The 21,266-nt window shown below is 38.0% G+C and overlaps 2 protein-coding genes across 2 annotated transcripts; both read left to right on the plus strand.

The window, feature by feature from the left end:
• Positions 1-1,690: 1,690 nt before the first annotated feature.
• LOC107941167 (uncharacterized) lies at positions 1,691-2,977 on the plus strand. The gene is made up of 2 exons (XM_016874712.2): positions 1,691-2,092; positions 2,213-2,977. The coding sequence occupies exons 1-2, from the start codon at positions 1,691-1,693 to the stop codon at positions 2,975-2,977; spliced, it is 1,167 nt and encodes a 388-aa protein (XP_016730201.2).
• Positions 2,978-3,853: 876 nt separating this feature from the next.
• Positions 3,854-5,656, plus strand: LOC107919436 (uncharacterized). The gene is made up of 2 exons (XM_041107971.1): positions 3,854-4,534; positions 4,628-5,656. The coding sequence occupies exons 1-2, from the start codon at positions 3,854-3,856 to the stop codon at positions 5,654-5,656; spliced, it is 1,710 nt and encodes a 569-aa protein (XP_040963905.1).
• The last annotated feature ends 15,610 nt before the right edge of the window (positions 5,657-21,266 follow it).

Raw genomic sequence — 21,266 nt, forward strand, 5'->3', positions numbered from 1 at the left:
GCTTGTATTTAAAAAAAATTGTGTTTAAAAAAAAAGTGGTTGTGCTTTAAAATTCTCGTGCTTTAATCGGATCTCGACTAATATTAAATTGAACTCGTATTTTTGAAAATGAAGACAACACGCGTTTAACGAGATACCAATTTTGGGCGTCGCGAGGGTGCTAATACCTTCCTCGCGCGTAACCGACTCCCAAACCCTAATTTTCTCTGGATTTTCACGCAGACCTAAAATTACCTCTTTTTAGAAAAGTTTAAAAATAAAGTTTTCTAAAAAAGAAGAATTTTGTAGGTGTCCGATCACACCTAAAAAAAATCGGTGGCGACTCCTTTTTCAAATAAAATCGAGATTCGATTTTCAAGTTTTCAATAATTACTTCGAGTAGTGCCCGTGCCCAAATTTTTAGGTCGCTACAACTGACGACTCCACTGGGGACTTTTTTTTCGAGAGTCGAGTCTGATGTTAAACGCGTGTTGTCAAAATTTTCAAAATTTCTTGTTCAAATTAATTTTTAATCGTGATCCTTGAATTTTATTTTTTAAAAGTCATGCATTTGCATTCGGTTTATAAACTAATAATTTTCTAACGTGTTTTATTTTTCTATTTTTTTGTCAGCTCTAAGTTTTACGGTTTTTTAGTTTGTTTGTTTTTTAGAAAAATAAAAATAAAAAGGTTTGTGAGTTTCTCTCCACACACCGTGCACTTGCATTTTTGCATAACATGAGCTCTCTACCCGGGCTCCGTCCGTCTAAGTGGAAGTAAACGCTACGCCTTCGTGAGTTAACTCGTCCCTCCGCACAGGCTAGTAAATTACTTCCGGGTTACATATGACTTATGCTTTCGTGAGTTAACTTGTCCCTCCGCATAGGCATAAGTAAATGTAATCCCTCGAATTGAACTCACAAGCCCATGACGGGTGATAACCAAGGCTCCGTACTAACCTTAGTAGGTGACAGCATGGACGATTCGAGTACCTTTCTAGAACCAAAACCACATATAGTGAACCGTACGAGCCACCCAATTAGAGCCATGCCGAACCTCTGTCCATTTGATAGTTACCAAAATAAGTACACGGGAGAAACGCCTCTTACCTTTTATTTCTTTTACATTTACACTTATTTACAAATGAATTGGGTCTGTGTAATAAATTGGGCCGGATAGATTGTCTGATGGTATGTGGGGTAGGTTTCTTGTAAAGCATGTTGGGGCAAAAAATGCGGGTCCGCTCCACCAAATTGCATGATTGAATAGCTTAATTTGTTAAATTTTCAATTGTCTTTTTTTTCTTCTTTCTTCTGTTTACATCTGTTGTGATCTCTAACCAAGGTTATTTGTTTTTCATTTTATTTTTCATCATGCATCGTAGACATCTCATTAGGAAGGTGTTGGTTAAATATTGGTTGCCAAAAACGGGTTTCTGATGGAGGAGTCAATTACACGAGTAACCGAGAAAAATGTTGTAGTCCGAGATTGGTCTTTGAGGACTCAAAAAGTGAAAGGGGATAGTTTGAAGGAAGGATACACCTCTGATCTTCCCGAGTGTGTGACCTCGAATGTGCGTCAGAATGATCTTGAAGATTTGATAAGGATTTGGAAACAGTGAGACTCAGATACTAGAGGCATCTTCACTGAAAAGTATGGGGATATAGCTCACTTGATAGCAATCGATGTGAACGAGCAATTGATCCAAGCCATGATTCGATTCTGGGACCCAGCCTATCAGTGTTTCACTTTCAATCAGGAAGATATGACTCCGACCATAGAAGAGTATGCCGCTTTACTTCGCATCGATAATGTGCAACTCAACAAGATATATGTGAAAGAGCCTAAACCAATGACCTTCAAGAAAAAGCTACTGAAGTTGACGGGGATGACTGATACATGGGCTGAAAAACAAATAAGAAAGAAGAATGAAGCCAGTTGTGTTCCGTGGTTTTCTCTGCGGGAGTTAGTTCAGAATCATCCAGATGTGTTAAAAAGAGTAGATTTGTTTGCCTTGGCCGTTTACGGACTGGTCGTCTTCCCAAAGGTTCTTGGGCATATTGAAGTTGCGGTTGTGGATTTCTTCGAAAAGTTGAGGCAAAGAGTCAACCCGGTCCCAACCATCTTGGTTGAGACTTTTAGATCCCTAAATGCTTGTAGGAGAAAAGGGGAAGGACGTTTTATCGGATGCGCTTAGTTACTGAATGTTTGGATCTTTAGCCATTTTTGGAAGGTGGAACGCACGCCTTTCCACATGTTTTCAAAGACATTCGCCCTGTTGGAAGCACACCTTGAAAAAGATTGGCCGAGGGATGTCACTAAACAACACTGGGTCTCGGTTTTTCAGAACCTCCATGCCGAAGATATAACTTGGAGAGCACTTTGGATCCATCCCTCTGTCTTGTTATACAAGTGTGGAAACCAAGACTGGGTGCCTTTACTAGGATTATGGGGAGGAGTTGGATATGCTCCATTGTTGGTTCAAAGACAGTTCGCTTCACGACAGTTTGTACCAGTTACCGATGGATTGGCACAATCGGAGTTTGCCTTTATGGGTGAGGGTTACATGAAAGATGTTCGAGATACTGCGAATTCCTGGAGGCAAATCTACCTAATGGAATTAGCTCTCTATGCTGATACTATCACTATAGACTATGACCTATGGAGGCAACGACGAGTGAAGAGTCAAGTAATCCCACCGATTGATGAAGCTTGCCAGAATCCGTTCTTAGAGAAAATCCCATCCGAGCTAGAAATTGCAAGACATGAATTTGAACGTGAAAAAGCCAAACTGTTGCGAGATATCAGTTCTCTCCAGGAGGAGAACTACCAGCTGAAGATTGATGTCGAAATTGAAAAATCCAGAATCGAAAAAGTCCAAAAAGAAGTTAAAGTTACAAGAAAGGATTTAAGGGACCTTCATTTGGAAAACAAGAAATTAAGGGGCACTATAAGAAATAGTGGATTGGGCAAAGCATCAGCAGAATGGAAGGAGTAACTAAGTAATATCAAAGGTGGGATGAAGTTTTGGAAAGCCAAAGCGAAAAAAGAAGAGGAAAGAGCTGCACGTGCTATGATAGAGTTGAGGAAGAAGAACGCTGAATATGAAACTGTGACTGCAGAACTAACGGCTAGTCAGTCTGGGCATCAAGAGCTAAAAGGAAAAATTCGAAGTCTAGAGAGTACACTGCAAGCTCATCAGCAACATTTGGATGACCTCTTGAGGGCTTTAGAAGACAAGAACGGTCAGCACGACAGAGACATTCGCGCCTACGAAAGAGTCCTTCAAGAAAAGGATATGCATCTCGGTGGTTTGATCAATGAAATTCGCAAGGCGGCTGTGCAAATAGTGTAATTATCTGATGAAGCTGAAGTTCTTAGTTGCCAATACCCTCCAAACCAAAGGTCAAGCATATCGGAGTTCCTAGAACGTATAAAGAAGCAAGGCGATATGGCTAAGAAGTTTGTGTAACTGTAAAGCTAATATGGCAAAACTTTTTGTAACAGACTCTTTTGATAAATGAAACGCCCAAGTATGGGGCCATTTTGGAATCAACACCTATTTTTGCATATTTACGCATGATTAACATTCATTAGTTATTCATTCATTTATTCATTGTATGCTCATATCTCCCTAATCATTCGCTAAGGTTAAAACCATCTAATCCACAGTTACCACACTACGAGTCTGGAATCACGTCACTCCTATAGGACGCGCTTGAGAGCTAGAGCTATGGATGCCGAACTTAATGAAAGGATGGAAAGGATGGAAAGAACCCAAAGAGAGTTGCAGGAGCAACTGGCCAAGTCGCAGCAAGAGGCGAGGGATTTGATGGTGAGATCTCGAGAGGAATCACTCGAGCAAATGGATCAAATGGCTAAAATGATGGAAATGATGACGGCCTTGGTCAAAAGAAAAGGACCTATGCAGAGTCCTGATGTCGTAGAGCCGCCTCAGTCAAGAGCTAATCAAGACCCACTTTATCCCCCAGGATTTACTCCACCTCATGTCCACGCAATGCAACGAGGATACCCCCAAAGGGAACCTACAGGCCTAGAACAACATCCTGCTCCATCTGCTCATTTAGGACAAGGAATGTTTGTATCGAACCCTGGGGCTAATCCCTCAGATCCAATTGTTCCAGACTTAGATGATCCTGTAGAAGTAGCAAGGCTGAGAATTGATGACAATAACGCTCAAGATAAGTATAGGATCCTGGAAGAGAGGATCAAGGCAGTAGAAGGCGCTGAAGTTTTCTCTGCTTTGAGTGCCAAAGAGCTTAGTTTGGTACCTGATTTGGTCCTACCCCCAAAATTTAAGGCATCTGATTTTGAGAAGTATGACGGAACAAGATGTCCAAAGGCGCATCTGATCATGTTTTGCCGAAAGATGACTGGTTATGTAAACGATGATAAATTGTTGGTACACTGCTTTCAGGATAGTTTGGCTGGCTCGGCTCTTCGATGGTATAATCAGCTCAGTAGAGAGAGAATTCGATCATGGAAGGATTTAGCGTCAGCATTCTGTGAGCAATATAGGCATGTCTCGGATATGGTGCCTGATCGATTAACTTTATAAATGATGGAAAAGAAGCCGACAGAGACTTTTCGGTAATATGCACAAAGATGGAGGGATATCTCTGCTCAGGTGGAGCTCTCGTTAACTAAGACAGAGATAACAGTTCTCTTCATCAATACTCTGAAACCGTCATTTTACGATAAATTGGTAGGAAGTGCCACAAAAGACTTTGCAGATATTGTAATATCTGGGGAACTTATTGAAAATGCCGTCAAAAGCGGGAGAATGGAAGGCCCTGAGAGTTCAAAGAGGGCAGTTCCCGTAAAGAAAAAGGAGGCAGAGGCCCATATGGTTGGAACCGAGAGCCACTCTGCCCCCAATTCATATCCCGCCCAACCACGACCTCATTATCGTCCACCTTCAAACTTCTACTTTCCTCCTCAAGGTCCTTACTATCAAGCACCTCCGTCTTACCCCGTTTATGCTGTGAATAACCCAAGACCATTCACCGTGTTCCCACCAAACACCATGCCTGCACAAAGCCAACCCAAAAATGAACCAAGACCAGTAAGACCCAATCCTGAAAGACCTCAGTTTACTCCAATTCCTGTATCATATGGAGAGTTATACCCGAAGCTGTTGGAAAAACAGTTAATATCCCCACATTACATGACACCTCTGAAGCCTTCATACCCGAAGTGGTATGATCCTAATGCTAACTGCATGTATCATGCTGGGAATCAGGGACACTCTATAGAAAACTGCATTGCTTTTAAAAGGAGGGTTCAAGGTCTTATTGATGCCGGCGTTTTACGATTCAACGGTGTTAGCAACATGACGGGAAATCCTCTTCCTAACCATACTGGCGGGAATGTAAATGCGGTAACAAACGAAGACAATTGGCAAGCCAAAGGTTATGTTACTGAAATAAAGACATCTTTGCGGAAGGTATGGGAGATGATGATCAAAAATAGCTTGCTCTGTCCGTCTAGTAAGATTCTCAAAGAAGAAAGTACAAAAGACCAGAGTTTCTGTGATTTTCATGGCGTCCAAGGGCATGACATCCAATCTTGTAAGGAATTTAGGAAATTACTTCAGGACATGATGGATAACAAAGAGGTCAAAGTCTTTGATAGGGTGGAGGGGGCCGAGGAATGAGAAATATGTGCCTCTGATGATCAATCGATGGCTTTCCCCTGTAGCGTCGATAGACCCTTGGTGATTTATTACGAGGCAAAGAAGGAAGAGGTTAGTCGAGAAGTTAAACCGAGTTTGATAATCGAAGTACCTGCTCCTTTCTCTTACAAGGACAACAAAGCAGTACCGTGGAAATATGATGTTAATATCATTGCGCCTGAAGGTGAAAAGTCAAAGGTTATGATTGAAGATGTCAGTGAAGTAGGACATTTTACTCGCAGCGGAAGGTGTTATTCTTCCGAGACGGTTGAACCAAAGAAGAAGGTTGCTGGCCCGAGCCAAAAAGGAAAAGCACCAATGTATGAGGTTGAGGATGATGTTGAAACACAACTTGAGCAAGAAGTTAAAAAGGCTGTGAATGAGGAGGAAGCACATGAGTTCTTAAAGTTTATCAAGCACAGTGAATATAGCATTGTAGAACAATTAAACAAGCAGCCAGCCCGAATCTCGGTACTATCTCTATTGTTAAACTTAGAGCTACATCGAAATGCCTTGCTAAAAGTGTTAAATCAAGCTTATGTGGCGAACAATGTATCTGTGGAAAAACTTGATAGGTGGGCAAACAATCTGAATGCAGATAATTTGATCTCTTTTAGTGATGACGAAATACCGCCAAATGGTAGGGGCTCCGTAAAAGCATTGTACATCACAACCAATTGCAAAGGTTACATATTACCAAATGTGCTCATCGACAATGGATCTGCACTCAATGTTATACCTTTGACCACGCTTTCTAGGATGCCGGTTGATATGTCCTATTTGAGGCCTTGTCATTCTGTAGTAAGGGCATTTGATGGGACACGGCGAGAAGTCATGGGAAAGATCAAAATTCCCTTAAAAGTGGGGCCATGTGTATATGATATCGAGTTCCAGGTCATGGACATCACGCCTTCATACAATTGCCTCTTAGGAAGACCTTAGATTCATTTTGCTAGGGCGGTTCCATCGTCTCTCCATCAAAAAGTAAAGTTTATCATGGATAGCCGCTTGATTATTGTCGATGGTGAAGAAGACATCGTTGCATCGATCTCTGCTGATACACCCTACATCGAAGTAAGCGAAGATGCTGTAGAATGTTCTTTTCACTCCTTGGAATTTATTAATGCAGCATTTGTTGCTGAAGGGAATAAGATCCCCATTCCCAAGCTGTCGAGGAATACCAAAATGGGAATTAAGCTGACTGTGGGAAAATGAGCTCGGGCAAGGAAAGGTTTGGGAAAATATCAACAAGGGATGGTTAGAGCTTTGAAACCAACGCACCACAAGGGTTGATACGGCTTGGGGTTCAAGCCAAATATACATCAAAGAAGAAAACAATTGCAGAAAGATCGATAAAGAAGAATCGCAAGAGCTTCAGGCCAGGATTTGGAATGGGAGCCGTTGGCGTATCCTCCTTTGTCAAGAACATTTACATCAGCAGGAGTGATGTACCCAGGGCAGGACAATCCGCAGGTCACATTATTGATTGAAAAGGGTCTTCAGAATATCAGCCTAAATGCTATTGACAATGAGAGTGATGCAATTAAGAATGCTTCAATGATACGCCCTTGTCCTCTATGATATGTTTTGAACAACTGGACTGCTGTGGACCTCCTTGTAGTTTCTAAGTCCCCTTCAGAGTAATGCCCAATGTTAACCCTTCATTTTGTTTGTCCTTAAACAGTAGGGTTCCTTTTGTAAGAGCTTATGTTTGCTCTTTATCATTTCAATGATCATTAATGAAGATGCATTTTATTTTATATTATCATGTTCTTTTCATTTCCATTAACTTCACGACTACTCCTTCTTTTCATTTCCTTTTCCAGCATATATCTCATATCATCTCATATCATCGTGTGTTGATTCCAATACCTCAATGCTCTTCTATAGCTTTTTTCCATTCACCTTTCAGGTGCTCAGATATCAATGGCATGAATAATCTCGTTATGAATCCTGAAATCGATTTTGAGAGGGTTGTTTGTTTAGGAGAATTCGAAGCTGACGAAAATGCTGAAGATTGTGTCTCGTCTCCTGATTTACTGAGAATGGTGGAACAAGAGGAGAAACAGATCCTACCCCATCAAGAATCTGTTGAGGTAGTGAACTTGGGGAATGAAGAAAAGAAACAATAAGTGAAGATTGGGACTTCCATTTCAGAAAACACAAGGCAAGATTTGATCGCCTTGCTCCATGAGTACAAGGATGTGTTTACCTGGTCTTATCAGGATATGCCAAGGTTGAACACAGATATTGTGGTCCATAAGCTCCCACTGAAACCAGAATGCAAGCCCGTTCAGCAGAAATTAAGAAGGATGAGACCCGAAATGCTGTTAAAAATAAAAGAAGAAGTCAAGAAACAATTTGACGCTGGCTTCCTACAAGTCTCCAAGTATCCAGAATGGGTAGCTAATATAGTCCCAGTGCCGAAGAAAGATGGCAAGGTGCGAATGTGCGTGGATTATCGTAATCTGAATCAAGCAAGCCCTAAGGATAACTTTCCTTTACCACACATCGACACTTTGGTGGATAATACGGCAAAGCATTCTCTGTTTTCATTCATGGATGGCTTCTCAGGTTATAACCAGATAAAGATGGCTCCTAAGGATATGGAGAAAACTACATTCATAACAATGTGGGGAACCTTCTACTATAAGGTAATGCCATTCGGATTAAAGAATGCTGGGGCAACATATCAGAGAGCCATGGTAACGTTGTTCCATGATATGATGCACAAAGAAATAGAAGTTTATGTCGATGATATGATTGTCAAATCTCGGGAAGAAAAAGAGCATGTTAAAAATCTCAAGAAGTTGTTCAAGAGGCTAAGAAAGTTCCAGATGAAGCTTAACCCGGCCAAGTGTACGTTTGGGGCTACCTCGGGAAAGCTACTAGGTTTCATTGTTAGTGAAAGAGGTATCGAGGTTGATCCAGACAAGATAAAAGCTATATAAGAATTGTCTCCCCCGCGCACACAAAAGGAAGTCAGGGGATTTTTAGGGAGGTTGAATTACATTGCTCGATTCATTGCTCAACTTACCAATCAGTGCGACCCAATTTTTCGACTCCTTCGAAAACATAACCCGGGAGAATGGAATGAGGAGTGCCAAGTGGCCTTCGATAAGATAAAACGGTATTTGTCTAATCCTCCTGTGCTAGTACCACCGACCCTTGGAAAACCCTTAATTTTGTACCTGACCGTGTTTGAAAACTCAATGGGTTGCGTACTGGGGCAACATGATGAGTCAGGGAGAAGAGAAAAGGCAATTTACTACCTCAGCAAGAAGTTCACAGAATATGAGGCAAAGTACCCTTCAATTGAGAAGTTTTGTTGTGCTTTGATTTGGACGGTTCGAAGGCTCAAGCAATACATGCTGTATCACACGACATGGTTAATTTCAAAACCGGACCCAATAAAGTACATGATGGAGTCACCTGCACTCTCAGGGAGGATGGCCCGATGGTAAATCCCATTGACTGAGCATGACATTGTATATGTGAGCCAAAAGTCAATAAAGGGAAGCGCAATAGCTGACTTCTTGGCAAGTCAAACAATAGAGGAATACGGACCTTTGAGATTTGATTTCCCAGATGAAGATTTGATGTGCATTTCAGAAAAAGAGGACGAGTCATCAAAAGAGAAATCATGGAAGATGAGCTTTGATGGTGCATCAAATGCATTGGGGCATGGGATAGGAGCAGTCTTAGTGTCACCTGAAGGGGACTATTACCCGCTTACTACCAGATTGAATTTCTTCTGTACAAATAATATAGCAGAATATGAGGCTTGCATCATGGGACTTCGTGCAGCCATCAAGAGGAAAATCAAAATTTTAGAGGTACACGGGGACTCAGCATTAGTCATTTATCAAATTCGTGGAGATTGGGAAGTGAGAGATCCAAAATTAGTCAAGTATCACGATCTCATTACGAAATTGGTCAAAGAATTCAGAGAAGTGACTTTTAACTACTTTCCACGAGAAGAGAACCAATTGGCTGATGCTCTGGCCACCCTGGCTTCAATGTTCAAAGCAAACAGAGAAACTGAAATAATGCCTATCCAAATGAGCATATATGAGACCCCCGCACATTGTTTTAGCATTGAGGAGGAGTCAGATGGACGACCATGGTTCCATGATATCCTAGAGTACATCAAGAATCAAAGGTACCCAGAGCAAGCAAACGAGAATGACAAAAGAACAATCAGGAGAATGGCGATTGGATTTGTTCTTGACGGGGATATTCTATACAAAAGGGGAAAAGATCAAGTGCTCCTGAGGTGCGTAGACGCTGTTGAAGCTAGAAAGATACTTGAAGAGGTTCATGAAGGAATTTGTAGAACACATGCCAGTGGTTTCACCATGGCCAGGCAGATTATGAGACTTGGTTATTATTGGCTGACGATGGAAAGGGATTGCATTGGTTACGCACGAAAGTGCCACAAATGTCAAATTTACGGTGATAAAATTCATGCAGCTCCGTCGCCCCTTCATGTCATGACTTCTCCGTGGCCTTTTTCTATGTGGGGCATGGATGTTATAGGGCCAATTTCCCCGAAAGCTTCCAATGGACACCGATTCATCTTTGTGGTTATAGACTACTTCACAAAATGGGTAGAAGCCACTTCGTTTGCTAATGTGACAAAGGCTGTAGTCTGTAGGTTCTTAAAAAAGGAAATCATATGTCGATATGGTCTGCCTGAAAGAATCATTTCAGATAATGCTTTGAATTTGAACAACAAGATGATGAAAGAAGTATGCGAGCAATTTCAGATAAAGCATCATAATTCTTCACCCTATCGTCCGAAGATGAACGGAGCAGTGGAAGCGGCTAATAAGAACATTAAGAGGATTATCGGGAAAATGACTGAGACATATAAAGACTGGCACGAGAAGCTACCATTCGCTTTGTACGCATATCGCACCTCGGTACGGACGTCTACGGGGGCAACGCCTTTTTCTCTGGCCTATGGGATGGAAGCCGTTCTGCCTATCGAAGTAGAGATCCCATCACTGTGCGTCTTGATAGAGACAAGATTAGAAGAATCAGAATGGGTTCAAGCTCGATATGATCAGCTAAACCTTATTGAAGGGAAACGCTTGAAGGCAATTTGTCATGGACAGATGTATCAGAAAAGAATGATCACAGCCCAGGACAAAAAGGTGCGGCCAAGAGAATTTCACGAAGGGAGCTCATTTTAAGAAAGATCCTCCCGATACAAAAAGACTTTCGAGGAAAATGGTCGCCAAATTGGGAAGGGCCATACGTTGTAAAAAAGGCATTCTCAGGAGGGGCTCTGATTCTCACTGAGATGGATGGGAAAGAATTACTTAATCCAGTGAACTCAGATGCTGTGAAGAAATATTATGCCTGAAAAAAAGTAGACAAAAAATAAAAAACAACAAAAAAAAACAAAAAAGAAAAAGAAAAACCAAGATGAAAACCCGAAAAAGGCGTCTTGATAAACAAAAAGATTAGGATGAAAACCCGAAAGGGCATCCTAATGAAGCAGATTCGAACTTAAGGAGCAAGACGACCTGAACGGGGAGTCAAACGGTGAGATTACAATATTTGACGCATTCTCAGAAGCTTGAAATCTTCTACACAGGAAACCGTGCTCGGAAAAGATCCAGGACGAAGAAACGTGGAGAAGTTCATGCGTTGGATATCTGAAGCATTTGTAGCTATTGGATTCACTTTCCTTTCTTTGTGATGCTTTCGTTATTGAACTATTCCTTGCTAATTTTCTTTGTTACTTTTGAAATAATTTGAATATGAGGTATTTCTTACATGCCTACTTTACCATTCTTCATGCATCTCGTGTTTGATTCATTTAAATGATAAATGGTAAGATGACATACTCTAAACGAAAGGAATGTTGAGCATTACCTGGATGAGAATTTGATAAATACAAGGACCTTGAAGCAACAACAAAGTTCAATGAGGGGGCAAGAGGGTGATATACGAGGAAATGTGGGTCACTTACCAAACTTGAGGATGAGTACAAAACTAGAGAGAAAAGTCAAGAATTGAGGAAATGAATGCGGACCCTCACGAAAATCAAAAGTGGGGCACGTGACAAGCAGCCCAGGGTGCATTGCATGATCAAGTAGACACAAAAGCATTTAGGACAAACATGTGCATATCATAATAACATCATACACGACATATACAGGTATACCAGTAGAGGAAAGAATACTAGGAGAAAGCTGCACAGAATCAACGAAGAAGAAGGTTTTTTAGTTTCACTTGATGTTTTTGAAACCCTGTTTCTTTCAAGAATTATATTTTTAAATTTCTGCTTTTTTCAAAAAATCAACTCATAATACAGAGGTGAGTTGAGCCTCGGGTCACGCTGAGGTATTTTTAATTTATGTCTTTTTTTATTTTTTTTAAAAATCAACTCATAATACAGAGGTGAGTTGAGCCTCGGGTCATGTCGAGGTATTTCTTTTAAATTTCCGTTTTTCAAAAATCAACTCATAATACAGAGGTGAGTTGAGCCTCGGGTCATGCCGAGGTATTTCTTTTAAATTTCCTTTTTTCAAAAAAATAAACTCATAATACAGAGGTGAGTTGAGCCTCGAGTCATGCCGAGGTATTTCTTTTAAATTTTCGTTTTTCAAAAATCAACTCATAATACAGAGGTGAGTTGAGCCTCGGGTCATGCCGAGGTATTTCTTTCAAATTTTCATTTTTAAAAATCAACTCATAATACAGAGGTGAGTTGAGCCTCGGGTCATGCCAAGGTATTTCTTTTAAATTTTCGTTTTTTTCAAAAATCAACTCATATTGCGAGAGGTGAGTTGAGCCTCGGGTCATCCTGAGGTATTTTTCAATTTTCGTGTTTTCAAAAAAAAATCAAAAATTAACTCATATTGCGAGAGGTGAGTTGAGCCTTGAGTCACGTCGAGGTATTTTTCAATTTTTGGTTTTCACAAAAATCAACTCATATTGCGAGAGGTGAGTTGAGCCTTAAGTCATATCCTGAGGTATTTTTCAATTTCTATTTTTCAAAAAAAATCGGATCATATTGCGAGAGGTGAGTTGAGTCTCGGGTCATATACCGATGTATTTCTTTTAAATTTCTGCTTTTCAAAAAAATCAACTCATATTGCCAGAGGTGAGTTGAACCTCGGGTCACATATCGAGGTATTTCTTTAAAATTTCCGTTTCTCCAAAATCAACTCATAATGCGAGAGGTGAGTTGAGACTCGGATCATGTTGAGGTACTTTCAATTTCTATTTTTCAAAAAAAAAACGATAATAAATTTTTAACAATCGAACAAAATTCTGTGCTTTTAAGTCTTTGCTCTATCTCTGTTTCACAGCGACGAGCAAAGAGGGGCAGCTGTAATCACTGAATTTTGTCCGGTATGTAGTTCGTGTTTTATTTTATTTTATTTCATTTTATATATATGTTTTTTTAAATAATTTTGTGGGATTGGCCTCATTTGGGCTTAATGATTGGGTTCAATGGTTGGGTCTTTGGGGTTTAGGTAATCGGGTTTTAAGTAATTAGATTTTAAGCTTGTTTGGGCTTTAGCCCATTTTTATTTTTATTTTTAAATATTAATTAAATAGTCATAATAAAATTTTTTAAAAAAAATATACAAAAAATAAATGACATTTTAGCCCTCGAACTTTTCAAAATTTACATTTTGGCCCCATATTTTCCTAAAATTACATTTTCCCCTGGAAATTTTACACCCGTTACAATTTAGTCCTTCTGGGCATGACAAGACTGCCCCCAACCAGCATTCTTGCGTGCCCCGCTTGCCACGCCTGCCACCCCTAATGCATGGCCTTCCTTCCCCTAGCCACCTGCAGACAAAGGAATAGAAGACAAAAAATGGTAAGATTAAAAGAAGAAAATGGAAGAGAAGATGGGGTTTTTTTCTATTTTTTTCAGCAACCAAAAAAAAAAGGCAGAGAAACAAAAAATCAAGCAGCAGCAAGCAAAAGCCCCCACTGCCACCAAGACCGCCGCGCCACCACCAATGTTGCTCCACCGCCAGCACCTATAACACAATCAAGCAACAACAAAAAAAGCAAGTAAAAAACATAGCAACCAAAGAAAAAGAAGAGAAGAATGAGAAGAGGAAGCGCAGTGCCGTGGCCGTCACACCGTCGGGCAGCAAGGCGTAGTCGACGGCAGCAGCAGGTCGCTGCATCGCAGGTAGCGGCGGCGCAAGCAAGGGTTCGCCCGAAGAAGAAGAGAAAAAAGAAAAAAGAAAAAGAGAAGAAAAAGAGAAAGAAAAAAGAAAAAGATAAAAAATAGAAAAAGAAAAGAAAAATACAAAATACAAAAAAAAGTTTAGAACAGTCGGGTCGACCGACCCGACCCGAACCGTGACCCGGATTCGACTCAAAAAGCCCCCCCAGCACCCAGCAGCAGCCGAACAGCAACCCCAAGCCCAGCAAAAAAAAAAGGGAAAGCAGGCCACCCATACAGCAGTCCCACTTGTCCAGCAGCCCAACACAAGCAGTCCAGGCCTGCACTCAGCAGGCCAGCCAGCAGGCCTAGCAGCGCAGCAGCAGGCCACAGCAGGGCCCAGTCCGCCACAGCCCAACGCCCCAGCAACCCAGGCCCGATTCCAGCAGGCCCCAGGCCCGAATCCAAGCCCAACGCCCAGCAGGCCAAAAGGAAAAAGGAAAAGGGTTTTTTGGTAATTTCTTAATCTTTTAATTTAATCCATTAAATTAATATTTTAAAATAGTTTGTTTTTTTAAATATTATTATACGTGTTTTGTTTGCATATTTAAAATATATATAGGTATAAATAAAATCATTTTAACGCATAAGGCAACGAACCGATTTAACATCGAGCCATTGATTTCATCGCTATGTTGGGTGAATATCGATGGCTCGTGTTAAATACGAGACGCCCTTCTAAAAATCGAAAATATTAAAAATCCTCGTATTTTAATAAAAACTTTCGTGTTTTATTAGAATCTTGATTAAATATTAAATTGATTCGGTTTGACACCAATTCGACGATTTCATCGCCATGTCGGGGTGAATATCATCAATTCGTGTTAAATACGGCATTTTTTTAAAAAATCGTGTTTCAAAATTTTCATGTTTTCAAAATTTCTCGTGTTTCAAAATAATAATAATAAAATTTCCCGTGTTTCAAAAAATATATTCGTGTTTCCTTTTTTTAAAAAAAAAAAATTCCGTGTTTCAAAAATTCTCGTGAATAAAAATTTTCGTGTTTTCAAAATTCCCGTGTTTGAAAAATGTTTTCAAAAATTCTCGTGTTTCAAAAACTCTCGTGAATATTTTTTGACGTTATCGTGTTTTCAAAAATTTCCGTGTTTGAAAAATTTTCGTGTTTTCGTGTTTTCAAAAAAATTCTTGTGTTTCAAAAAACTCTCGTGAATATTTTTTTGATGTTATCGTGTTTTCAAAAAATTCTCGTGTTTGACAAATTTTCATGTTTTCGTGTTTAAAAAAATTCTCGTATTTCGAAAATTTTCTTGTTTTCAAAAAAATTCTGTGTTTCATAAATTTCCGTGTTTTCAAAAAAATCCTGTCTTTCAAAATTTTCGTGTTTTCAAAAAAATTGACCGTGTTTCATAAATTTCCGTGTTTTCAAAAAATTCCGTCTTTCAAAATTTTCGTGTTTTCAAAAAAATTGACCGTGTTTCATAAATTTTCGTGTTTCAAAAAAAATCCTCGTGTTTCGTATTTTATCAAAAATATTTAAAAATTTTCATGTTTCAAAAAGAAAATTCGTGTTTCCAAAAACATCTCGTGTTTCAAAATTTTCGTTTTAAAAAAAAAGAGTTTCTTGTTTCAAAAATGCTTGTATTTAAAAAAAAATTGTGTTTTCAAAAAAAAAGTTGTTGTGCTTTAAAATTCTCGTGCTTTAATCGGATCACGACTAATATTAAATTGAACTCGTATTTTTGAAAATGAAGACAACACACGTTTAACGAGATACCAATTTTGGGCGTCGCGAGGGTGCTAATACCTTCCTTACGCGTAACCGACTCCCAAACCCTAATTTTCTCTGGATTTTCACGCAGACCTAAAATTACCTCTTTTTAGAAAAGTTTAAAAATAAAATTTTCTAAAAAAGGAGAATTTTGTAGGTGTCCGATCACACCTAAAAAAAAATCGGTGGCGACTCCTTTTTCAAATAAAATCGAGATTCGATTTTCAAGTTTTCAATAATTACTTCGAGTAGCGCCCGTGCCCAAATTTTTAGGTCGCTACATATATATATAATCAAAATACATTTTTTTACAAGACTAGGCTGAGGGGACCATTGTTATAAGGTCTCCTTATTACCCATGATCGATTCAGCCCCAACCCCTTGTGATTCAACCATCAGGCGGTTAGAGAATTGTTAAATCACAATGGTGTCGCCTCTCAAGGAGACACCACCAAGATACTCGTATTTTACCCCCTAACCCATATTGAACACTATACCAGTGCCACCTATCCACTACTCTCTACCTTTAAAAAAATATTTTTTTTATAATAGGCTAACCATTATGGTCAAAAAAACAAGGGTGGTGCCGCCTCTCCACCACCCACACCATACCATTTAGTTTTTTTTTTAAAATTATTTTAGTATTATTGAAATAAAAAAACTTAAAATTAATAATACTTTAAATATTACAAAATTTTAAATATATTGGTAAATTACATTTAAATAATTTAATATAATCATATTTATAAATTATATTTAATATTACTTTTAAAATATCTAATTGATATAAATAAAAGATAACACTCCAAAAGCAAAGTGTTATGATTCCTTGTGTGTAAATAAGTGGTTTTGGCATTCTCTAAAACAATGAAGAATGCACGCTTATTGCTAGTTTGCCACTAACCGGATACACAAACCTATATCTTTTCAACTTGTATTTTAGTACATTGATGAAGATATATACAAGTAAGTGAGGTTAATGGCAGGTAAGAGGTATATAGAACAGTGGTTGATATTGAGCATACCCAAGAAATGAAAGATATCCGACCGCAATGACTCTTAACTTCCGATGAACTGGATTCCTCACAGCTACCGTTTTCTTCCATTTTTTATTCAATCCTGTATAGAGCGACCAAAATTTACTGAAATATTAAAGGATGACTCTGTCGGCTAGAAGCGTGACCCCCATTATTAATTGGGAAATAAATCCTTTTTTTATTTTATTATTTAAATTTATATCTAAAAATAGAGTTCATGTAATATTAATCTACTTCTAAATTAGACTAATTTATTTGAATTTCAAATTAATAATTCTTTTTTATTTATGTGTGTTTAAAAAAATAGTTTAGTTAAAATATAAGTCATTAACGTCATTAAATTCTACTTTTTTTAAATTGATTTCTTTTATAAAATTTATTACAAATAATGGAGATTTCATTAATTATTTAAGTGACATCTCAGGCTATTTTACCTATTTAACCTAAAAAATTTTAATATTTATAAAAATGACCCTGCTCCAAAATGACTTGAAATGAACAGTAAGTTTGGGTTTTGGGAACCCAATGGCCGGCACAACCTTTTGTTTTGGCTCCATCATTACTTGATGATTGTGTCAGGCTTTAAAAAAATGATTTTTTTTTGAATTTGGGACATGAATGGCCGACACCAGGGTATTCTTTTAAAATCTTATCATACTAGTATACAAAAATACCAGTATTTGAAAAACAAATTGGGTTATGGCCATCTAATGGTCGGCACTAGAGCCATTTTAAAAAAGAAATTGGGTGCTGGCTAATGGATGGGTGGTACCAAGTACATTTTTGGGTCCCAAGGCACTTTTTTTTTTACTTTGGGACACTGATGGCCGACACCACCTTTTTCGGGTCTCGATTTTTTTTGGGTTTTGGGACACTGATGGCTGACACCAACTTTATCAGATTAAAAAACTTTTTTTTTATTTTGGAACACTGATGACCGACACCAAGTATTAAAAAAAATAGTTTTCTTAATTTTGAGAATCAAATGGCCAGCACCAAATTTATCAGATATATATAGGTGTTGTCTTCCATTTGAGTTTTTGTTTGCTTTTTTCTTTACTTTATTAGTTGAAAATCGAGATTAAAAATATCAGTTTTTAAGATGGGTTCCCATATTTTGTTTGTTTATGCTCATTTCGATGGAGAAATGATAAATACAACTGAAGAAGGTTGTGTATTTCAAAGTCGGAAAAAAATAGGAATGAGATTCAACAAGCGTGTTTTGCTGGCAGATTTAAAAGGAAAAATCAGTACAAAGATAGCAACCCGTTGCGGGAAGAAAATGTTGAGACTGTTTTACAAATTTTTGGTTTCAATAGATCCTCTTAAGTTCTCAGAAATGGAACTTGAAAATGATTATGATCTAGGGACAATGATAGCAATTTATCCCCCCCCCCCCGAGATGGATAATCCCAGCCCGGTTGAGTTGTTCGTGAAGATAGCTGAACCAGATCTCATTCAAGTTGTAATTCCCGCAAGCCAGCATTCTGGAATTGATTTTGATCTTAACGTCTCCTAGGAAGATTAGTCGGGTTGTGGATAGTCAATGCCAACTCCTGAAAATCCAAACATCGGTGAATGTTCGTATAACATTCCAAACTCATGTACTCGTCTAGAAATCCAAGCCTGCCAGAGATGGCCTTACATTGGCCAACACCAAGCTCAAGCCCGCTTACCAAGGCCTGACATGAGAAAAAGATAAAATATATAAATTAAAATTAAGTTTTTAATTAAAAAATGAATAAAGTGAAATGAATATGAAATGAAAATAAAATATGAAATGAATTTGAAATGAAACTAAAATATTAAATGAATGTGAAATGAAAATAAAGTATAAATTGAAATGAAATCAATTACCATGAGACAAAAATTAATATGAAAAAAACGTAAATTAAAATGGAAAATGAAATAAATTTAAATAAATAAAAAAACAAATTTAGATGAAATGAAATGAGAAATGGAAATGAAATGAATTTAGAAATGAAAATTAAAAATTGAAAATTGAAATTGAAATGAAAAAAGAAAAACTTCACAAGACATGACATTACAGGCCTGTGTCAGGCTTGCGGCAGGCTTGGCAAACCGGACTTTCAGTGGCCAGCACCAGCAGATGGCTTGGCAGGCACTAAGACTGCTCTGATTTGACCCAATAGGTCGGGCCTAAAAAAATAAAATAAGAAAATTTTTGAATTTAAATGAAATTTAAAATATTGAAATGGAATGATATTTAAATTGAGAAAAAGTTTAAATAAAATATGAAAAAATTTAAATAAAATGTAATTGAGACTACTTCTAATTAATATGAAAAAAATATGAAATGAAATGAAAAAAAATTGAATTGAAAAAAAATAAATTGAAATGAGACTACTTGTGATTAATATGAAAACAAAATTGAATACTAGAAAAAAATTAAATTTAAATGGAAAAAAAACTAATGAAATGAAATGTTAAATGAATATGAAATGTAATGTAATTTGTAATGAATATTCAAATGAAATGAAATGTTAAATGAATATGAAATGAAATGAAATGAATTTTGTAATGATTATGAAATGAAATGAAAGTTTAAATGAAAATAAATTATAAATTGAAATGAAAACAAAAACTGAAATGAAAACTTTTTTTAAATGAAACTACTTGTTATTAATATGAAAAAAATTGAAATGAGAAAAAAAATTAAATTTAAATGAAAAAAAATTTAAATGAAATGAAATGGAAGGAAATGGAAAAGGAAATGAAATGAAATGAAAATAATAAAAAAAATTATCAAGATGGGTCAGGGCCTGTGTTAGGCCTGCATCAGTGTCAGGGCCAGTCAATACTGGCCAACAATTGGCCGGCACCAAGCCCATTCGACCTTTCATTGGCCGGCACTAGCAGGCTAGGCCTGCTGCCACGTGACCCAACAGGTCAATGCCTACAACATTTTTTTCCTTTTTTTCCAATTTTACCCCTGTTCAGCCACTATGGTCCCCCACTATAAATTAGGTACTTCAACCCAAAACTCGATCACCACCACCGATAACTACCACTCACCGTCGATTGTCGCTATTAACCACCGACCGCCGCCGTTCTCCGTCGACCGACGACTGCCAATCACCTCTAAACACCTCCGACCACCATTAATCACTCGATGGATCCTAATCCTAATATTCTTTTAAATGACAACAACCATATTGCTAAAAATGTGAATAAGGTAAACGAGAAGAAAAATGTCCCGTTTAATTTGAAATACTATGATAAATTCTTTTTTAAATGAGAAATATAACATTTTATATTTACTATAAATGCAGGATCAGTACCGAATTGTGAGAACCTGGTTGCATAATCCCAGTTATTTTCCCGATTAAAGAGTTTTACCGTATCTAAACGTCGCAGGTTTTAGGGTAACCACGCACATTCAGATATCTGAGCTACTGGCTGATTTAATACCGACCTTAGTTGAAAGATGGCGTCTGGAGACACATACGTTCCACCTCTCGTGTGGGGAGGTAACTATTACATTGCAAGACATAGCAATCCAATTAGGGCTGTCTATAAACGGTGAAGCAGTGACCGGGCTAGAAAAAGTGCTTGATCTGTGGGGCACTTGCGAGCGGTTACTTGGAAGAGTGCCCCAAACGATGAGGAAGGACGATTAACTAGTATTAAATTTACCTGGTTAAGAGAAAATTTCCAGTGTCTACCGAGCAATCCAAAGTAGATGAATATTATCTACGCTGCAAAAGCGTTCATTTTGCAACTTATAGGTGGGATACTATTGTTGAACGTCAATCAAAATAAAGTCCACATCATATATCTCCCATTATTAGAGGATCTCGAGCTTGCCGGAAGATTTAGTTGGGGCTCTGTAGTATTGGCATGCTTATATTGTGAGCTTTGTCGAGTGACAAAGCCGTCTACAAAAAAAAATGGTTGGTTGCTACCTTCTATTGCAGTCTTAGACATTATACCAAATGTCATTTTGGCATGAGTGAGCCACCAACCGTATGTGTGGCCACTTGTGAACAGGTAAATAGATAGTTCAGTTTTGTCATCCATTTTTAAATTTTATAGTATAGTATATTCAATTTTTGCATGAAAAAAATAATATGATAATTTATTTATTTTATATGGGCAACTGTACCAAGAATCGGGCGATAGTTCACCGTACCTGTGTACCGTATGATGATCAAGACTCATTTCAGGGATAGCGTAAAATACGCTTCTGAATCTTTCTTTTTTAAATACAATAATTGTATAAAAAATAAATTAACTAATAACGTGTTGTCTATATTATGCAATTTCTATGGATGCCATATGTCGAGGAAGGGATCGCGGCGTTCATACCATCATGGCTTACCGAGCAGCAATAGTTGTTCGTGTCAAATGTTTCATTGATTCATTTCCATATGGAGGAGTGGCACGATGGAGGTTGGGTATTGAGGCAGTTCGATTGCGTACAACTTATCTCGAACCCTTCCATTGACATCAAATAAGTCTACAGAATGGACAAAAAGGGTTTGGGTCGGGACACAATAAATTGGTCAAAAAAATGAACCGTATATCTTTTTGTGGAATGATTGACATTTGAAATGCCCTCTCTTGTAAGTCTCAGAAGAAGGGTTTTCTTCT

Source organism: Gossypium hirsutum, chromosome D12, assembly GCF_007990345.1.
Source record: "Gossypium hirsutum isolate 1008001.06 chromosome D12, Gossypium_hirsutum_v2.1, whole genome shotgun sequence".
NCBI classification, from domain to species: Eukaryota; Viridiplantae; Streptophyta; class Magnoliopsida; order Malvales; family Malvaceae; genus Gossypium; species Gossypium hirsutum.